Source organism: Montipora capricornis, chromosome 2 (assembly GCF_036669925.1).
Source record: "Montipora capricornis isolate CH-2021 chromosome 2, ASM3666992v2, whole genome shotgun sequence".
Lineage (NCBI taxonomy): Eukaryota > Metazoa > Cnidaria > Anthozoa > Scleractinia > Acroporidae > Montipora > Montipora capricornis.
Genome location: NC_090884.1, coordinates 55,144,662 through 55,152,161, shown reverse-complemented (window position 1 = coordinate 55,152,161; position 7,500 = coordinate 55,144,662). Strand labels below are relative to the sequence as shown.

The 7,500-nt window shown below is 41.0% G+C and overlaps 1 protein-coding gene across 1 annotated transcript in view; it reads right to left on the bottom strand.

Moving 5' to 3' along the window:
• Positions 1 to 1,019: 1,019 nt before the first annotated feature.
• LOC138027824 (G-protein-signaling modulator 2-like) overlaps positions 1,020 to 7,500 on the bottom strand; it is a 30,821-nt gene continuing 24,340 nt past the window's right edge. Inside the window, exons 12-14 of the mRNA XM_068875443.1 lie at positions 5,668 to 5,878; positions 2,347 to 2,414; positions 1,020 to 2,230 (exon numbers count right to left, since the gene is read on the bottom strand). Coding sequence (XP_068731544.1) covers positions 2,066 to 2,230; positions 2,347 to 2,414; positions 5,668 to 5,878 — 444 coding nt within the window. The 3' untranslated portion in view covers positions 1,020 to 2,065. The remainder of the gene's footprint in view (positions 2,231 to 2,346; positions 2,415 to 5,667; positions 5,879 to 7,500) is intronic.

The following is a 7,500-nucleotide window of genomic DNA, read 5'->3' as shown; positions in this document are numbered from 1 at the left end:
GTACCCCCATTAGCACCCTCTTTTTTACCCCTATTGCCCCCATATTTTGGATGTGTGACAGGGCATTTTGGAAGCATTTGTGTGAAAACGGTCGAAAAAGTGTGTGTGATGGTAGTTTTGGTGGAAAACCAGTCCTGGTGAGCGTGTCATCGATCCTGTTGGGTTTTTGACTGAAGAGGACGGAAGAGAGCGACGTGAAGTGTCGTGGTAGGCGTCCATGTTGAAACTGAGAGGATTGGAAGAGGGGGAGATGGGAAATAGAGGTTGTCGCGGGCGGGAAAATGGTGGGCAGGTGGCTGTGACGGATTTGATTGGTTGTTGAGGGAAAGGGTAGCTTGAAGGGCTTCTGTGTGAATGAGACCACAATTGTGTATAACAGCCAGAAGTCAGGCTACTTAGCCAAGTGCTGGAGCCTCACTCAAACAAACGAATCTCCATAAAAAGGAAGGATTTCTAACTTCTATTCCACGTATTCCTATTCCGGAATGCGGTCAATCGAACGCACCGTAAGTGACCCAAGTTTGAAGCCTTGATTAAAAAAAGGAACCTGTTATCTTAACTGGAGTTTTCCTATGTAATGGTCCGCCATTACTAACTTTAAAATCTTGAGAAAGCTGGATCGAGGAGAAAATGACTCACTAGTTTAAGAATGCAATGCGTGTGTGTACGCAGCAGAATTAATATGTAGCAAGGGAGTTTTTAAACCTCTGATTTGCATGTATAATAAGTTGCATTTACACGCTGAATTTAAGCTAGTGAGTAAATGACGTCACTTTTTCCTAGATCCAACCCAATCCAATCGGTCAATTTTAAACGTGAGTAATAGCAAACACACTTTAAAAACCTGAAGGAAGGGAATTTTTATCATAATAGCACTTAAGACTAAGGATAATTTGAAAGGGAGATTTAAAAATTAATTTACTGCCACTCCCCAAAACATCATAAGCTAAGCCCATATTTGGAACATTAAAAAGCTCGCTGGAAATTAAAGAAGTTAAAAAAAAAACAGAAGACACCAACAAATCTGAATTGTTTAATTCGATTCCTCTCTATATACAAAAGTTGGTACGAAAATAACCTGAGATGTGAGATATTTCACTCACATCATGTGTAAAAAAATCAATGCATTATCTCACAAATACAATAAATTCCCGCTTTTTAATGATTAATCTACATCACAGAGAAAATCTCTACATATTGGCTGCGGTTTATCACGCAATCCTATTCAATTGCGTGACTATCACACAACACTCCCTGTTTCTTTAATTAGGATTGCATGACGACCACCGATTACAACGGATGAGTTTTTCCTGCAGCAGATTCGTTGTTCATAACACTCGATCCAATTGAGTTCGAAATCCACGGTAAGCCACTTTCTAGTATTTACACTATTTCTAAGACCTCCCGTGCCCAAAAATAGTGGTCTTCGGTTTTATAACCTGGAAATGGTTGTATTTTTAATGGTTTTGTGCCTTTCCGTGGTGGTGTCCTGAACATGTTTTATTGTTTTGAAATCAGAAAAATAACGATAAGATGACGGAATTTTTAACTACTGTTGTGTGACACAAAAATAGAACGCTAAAACCCATCCCTAATTCGTAAAAAAAAGTCACAGATATTAGTTTTTTAAAAAATAAGAGTCTTCCGCGAAGCTTGATTTATTAAATACTTTAATTTATGAGACTGAAATGAGTCGATTTACTAAAAAAGGGATCCTCGTGTTTAGAGTGGTCCCTTTCGAAGACACATGCAATGCTTACAATTATCTAAGTAGCGCGTAAAAATCCCAATTCTTAGTACATTTATAATGCAAGCGTTTCTCACACAAACTATGTCGCATCACCCAATCTCATCCTTGACGAAAGGAAAGCAGATTTGCGTGACGGAAGTGCTGAAAGTGGTGATAAAACCCCCAGAAAAGAACCCATCCATCTTAGCCGCTCTACATGATTTTAAAGTAATTGCCAATTATTACGTTTCTGCTCTTGATTTTTTTTAACTTTTCGCCCAGCTGGACTTAAAATACTGAGAGAAAAGAATGGAATGTCATGAAGCTCATTTCCAACTACCGCCTTGTCTGTAGCTGATGCTTGCGTCCACCAGGCGCTGACGACCGTTGATCGTCCATTCTGTTCGATTGCAAGCGAAGAATAAGACCGAAGAAGTCCTCGTCAGGTACCGTGGGCGCAGATGGTGGGGGCTCCGAGCGCTGATCCTCGATACGGTGGGACTAGGGAGAGAGAGAAAGAGAGAGGAATGGGCATGAAAGAGGTCCAAACCGGAAGAACACATTTGAAAAATTGCGAGGGAGATACGTAAAGCGTTTCAAAGAAGTTCTTCACTAACTTGACTACGCAGCACAATTTCATAAAGATCCTCATCGCCATTGTTGTTTTCTCCTTTCCTTGACTTTCCTAATTATTAAAAAAAAAGAGAGAAAACAAAAGAAGAAAATTACACTTGTTTTAGCGCACATTTAAGTCCTCTTGACTTAAGGCAGTTTGTATACATGGCCCCAAACTCCACCGTCTTTTGGAAACATCCCACACAGCGGGTCAAGGGTTCCAAGGGTCGTTTACTCTTTGTGCGTCGTCCCACATAATTCATCAACGACTGTTGTCACACTTGGACTACCGACTCTGGGCCTCAGCTTCCCATTTGCAGATGGGAAGCAAACCTACATGTAGCACTGTCATTACAAGGCTGCACTTTACCCTCAGTTACATGATGAAAGTGAACATTGATTCAAACAACAATAACTTTTAACCACATTAAATAATGTTTAGAATCAAACTTGTTGGAAATTTTTTTTTAAAGAGAATGTCAATACCCAAATTAAATGATTGTTTTCAAATTCCCGGGTGCCATCATCGTGACTGACGGTATTTAACGTATTTCGTTATCATCCCATTTCGTTCACAGTTAACAATATGGGCGAAGGACCTTCAAAATACAACTACGTTTTTGGCGATTAGTCCATCTCGTTCACGTCGTGCACTGGGTGAAGTACCCCGCTAAAAAAAGTCGGTACGAGCGGTTTCATAAAGAAAATAGAGAATGAAAGATTCTCTGCTGCATGCTCAAGTTGTCGTCAAAACCTTAAATTTGGTGATTTCACGTCGTTGGTATGTAGAGTACAGCACAAATATGAGCTAAAATCCGTGCCGCACGATCATATTTCCTCTTTTAACCAATGATATAATTGTTTTGTCGCTTTGTTGTTGCCGTCGCCGACGTAGTTTCTTAAGTTCTCTATTGTCTATTACGAGGTGTTACGTTTGTCCTGATCGGTAGTACTTCTGCGTCTGAAACCGCTCGTGCCAACTTATTTTTCAGGATTCCTCGCCCACATTGTACGACGTGAAGGAGATGGAATAATCGCGCAAAACTTACGATAACGCAAAGTTATTTAACGTGACGACAGCGCTATCGTAGATCTTGAAGTCCGTGATCAATGGTCAATCGCAAAAGTGATCATTTCGCACGCCGGGACAGCAGTTTCTAACAGTCTAAACTTCTCTGATACTTATTAATATACAGGGCTTGAAATTGCGACCAATACAGTAGCATTTGCGACTGAATTTTTTCCCTTTGCGACTTGTTTTCATCTTCGCTCTTTCGAAACAAAACGGTTAGCAGTTGCCGCTTTGCTGCTCTTTTTACTTTAATAAATGAAGAAATGACAAAATTATTTTGTTTCTCGCCTGGAGTTTTCTTTCAATCTGAAGATTGTAGCGTAACTTCGCTATTCCATCGATATCATTTGCCATTTTCAGCGGCTTCTTTCAACACAAGTATTGTGGGCTCATATTTTGTTTTGCTACACCGCTGACAACACAATGCAGCGTGACGAATTTGCGACTAAATTTTGCGAAATTGCGACTACATTTTCGTATCTTGTCGCAAAATTACGACTGGATTTTTTCGTTAATTTCAAGCCCTGTTAATAAATGCGGTGGTTTCAAGACAAGTTAAAAAGGAAAACACCTTACTTCCGCTTGCTACCCGTGGTTAAAAAAAGCTCCCTTAATCATTCCAGATGGCGGTGCCCGGAAAATAAGCGATTCTGATACAAACAATTTTCATAAACGAACATGATTTATCCTGATTTAAAATTACTCTTTCATATGAATCGAGGATCCTTTAAGACTTCAAGTGTCGGTTTGGCCCGCTTTTCAACCCATGACCGCCTGCACCAAAGTCCAAGGCCCGGTCGGCAAAACGTTACATTAGAAGAAGTCAATCTTAAGCAAAAGAAACTTTCACCAAAGCGTTGAAAACATGAAACAAAAGTTTACGCTCAAGCGATCCTGGATTAAGCTAATCGGCTTTCGAACAACCGGGTCTAGTGGCCTCAGTGGTAATGGTAGCGTCCAAGAAGTGAATGAGTGTTACCTCGTTATTCTTCGCTTTTGATAACGTTCCGAATAGCCACGTTGAGTTTGAGGTGAGAAGGGATGAAGGGAATTCGACAGTAAAGAATACGTATTTTTTTCCCTTTCCTCTAATCGTCAGGAGCCCTCGAGTAGGAGCTTGCTTCTCCCACACAAGCCCTATGAGTCAACCTTTGCGCGTATCTTTCTATCTTTAGAACGCCACGAGTTCTTCGGCTCTGCACGCACTGTTTAAAATAGCCAATCATAATACAGTCATTGTCTAACGAAGACAAAAATAGCAAAAACAATGTATGCAAATTGTGCAAATTGATGTAAATGTGAGTCTCCTGCTGAAGGGTTAGTTCTAAAAATAGAAAGATACGGGCAAAGGTTGACTCAAGGATATAGTGCATATGGAGGCACCTACTCATGGGCTCCTCTAATCATTGACTGTTTACTCTTCCCTATCAGTTTCCCCTTCGACCTTGGAGATTGGTCGACTGTTCAAACTGCCATCATCTTTGTTTGAAACAGCAAGCACAAACTGGTAAAACCGAGAATGGGGCGTGGGGTCCCCAAATTATTGTAGCAGTGCAAAGAGGGGTACCACCTCGACAATCAAACAGGAAATTAAGAGACTGTGAACAGGCTACTCTAAACAGAAGCCTGTAGGCAACCTCCTTTCTCTTTCCAATCTTCATTTGCTCCAACAATACAAGATGGAGGACATATCGCCAAGAAGAACAGCGAAAGTGCTTCCACCAGCTAAAATACTCCAGAACAGCAGGCTATGAAACTGGCCGACTGTCAAGTTCATTTAATTTACACATTAATGGACAACACCCATGGACGATCCCACCGTGTTATGAACATTAGGGAGCTTAAGCACGCGCGTCTTTGAGACGCGCACGGCAATTGGAAGTGAGCTGTTTTCCCTTTTAACTTGTCTTCACACAACAACAGTTACATTGCTCAATATCTTTTCTCCATTACAGATGATTAGTATAAAAATCTGGGAGACACCACTGTCCTCGCACGCGAAATGTTCTTTTCCGGTTGCCGTCTGCGTCTCAAAAACGCGCGTGCTTAAGCTCCCTATTGAATGGTTGTGAGGCAGGGCCTACGGTTTATCGTCCTTATCCGAGATTACTTAGTCTAAAGAATCTAGCCATTTGGAGACGTCATTACAAAGGCAGTATATTCTTCTGAGTTATTTTAAAACCCTGAGTGTTGGTCCGATCGGAATGTTCATCCCGCGACCTTCCGCGCAGTACTCCGATCCTCAACTTACTTATTACTGGTGGGTCTTCGTCGTCGTCGGGTAAATCACTGCGTTGTTCATCCATTCTGTCTCCCTGAACACGCTCCACCATATCCAACATGTCTTCTGTGCTCTTGCTTTTCGAGATCGGCGGCTCAGGTAGCTCGCACCGCTGTTCGTCCATTCTGTTTCCTTGGCAACGGCTCAGGAACTCGAAGAAGTCGTCCAAGCCGTTGTCTGTCTGCAGATGATACATGACATTAAAAGAAAGCCGATTCAGAAAGTTACCAACAACGATCAAGCAACGACACGTTAGGCATTTAAAGATCTAAGACGAAGACGTCGACGAAAATGCCACTTCAAAATTATAACATTGCATTATCGCAAGGCCGTCGCTATTTTCCACCTCGTCAACGTTGAATAATGTTTGCAAAGTACCCTAAAAACAAATAGTTGCGACTAGAATGGATACTACAAAATAAGGTGAGGTACTTAGTTTTGCATATATAAAGTGCCAAAAGTCTTACTAAAGTTTTACTATGGCGTCACCAGAACGATTTATGAAAGCTAACCATTTCGAGTCAGCGCTAGTGATCAGTGCCTAACCCAGCAGTTATTCTCTGCCTAAACAGAGCGTTGTCAAGGCGGGTTAGAGCGACTTTCATATGACCTTGAAAAATAAACGAAAAAACAGAACGTAAACAAAAATGCAAAACATTTAATTGGCTTATCGAACAAAACAAACGAGCGCAAATTTTCATTGGCTTAGCGAACGCGGATAAAAACAACGTTATCTCTTTCGTCATCTCTCCATGGAACTTTCTGGAAAGTTTCGCTTTGACGTCATTTGCAATGGAGTAGTGTGATTGGGCAATCCAACTGTTTACTGCCCATATTAGGAGTTTCCTTGGCGGGAATAAGGCGAAGCTTTGTTTTGATCTTGCCAAACATTCGTCCGTGAAACAAATTGCAAACACTTTTTCAAGGTTATGCGAAAGTCGCTCTCATACTGAGGTTGTTAGGTATTATCTGCGGGAGTTAAGATTCTTTGTGTATTGCATTTGCATTATAGTATACCATTCAAATTTAATGATATGGGAATATCTGGAACAAAACGTCAAATTCCCAAAGGGTTTGAATTGGGTGCAACATTGGGTTAGTCGATTTGGTCTACTGTCATTCAGACTGGTATGTTGGCAAATTTACATGGTTGAATAGGCCTCTTTAGCTTGTACGTTTTCTTTTCCCATTGCTATTCTAGGAAAAAGGTCCTTTCAAATGTCGTCTTATGTACGTGCATACGTATGCATAGCTTATGAAGAAACAAAAGGTAGATTTCCTTGGGAACAACACGTGGCCTGAAATGGGAAAACAAAACGTACAAGCTAAAGAGGTCAATTATCACGAAAATAGACTAATTTCGATTAAAATTCAGTCTTACACAAAAGGCATCATCTCGAGGCCTCGAGATGATGCCTTTTGTTAAGGACTGAATTTTAATACATCGAAAGTGGGCTATTGGAGATGTAAAAGAGCCAATCGGATAGTTTTTATCACGGTGACACTTTTCACTGTAGCCAATGGAAAATGGTCTAGTATCGACCTTTATCAGACCTCACTTTTTCAGAGTAAGAAAGAGTGAGATCTGGGTACGAGATTAGTTATGCGAAAGACATAAGCACCTGACGAAAAGTTTTCATGCTTCTCTTAAGACATCCACAACGTGCAGACCAATTTTTTTCCTGGGAAGTTCGTACACGTTTACTATGCCGTGCCACTCAGAATAATGTTGAAATTATTAGAATGATGCGCTCCTAAATAACGTTCTCGTAGCCGTCATCCTTGTCCTTGTCTACGCTGCCT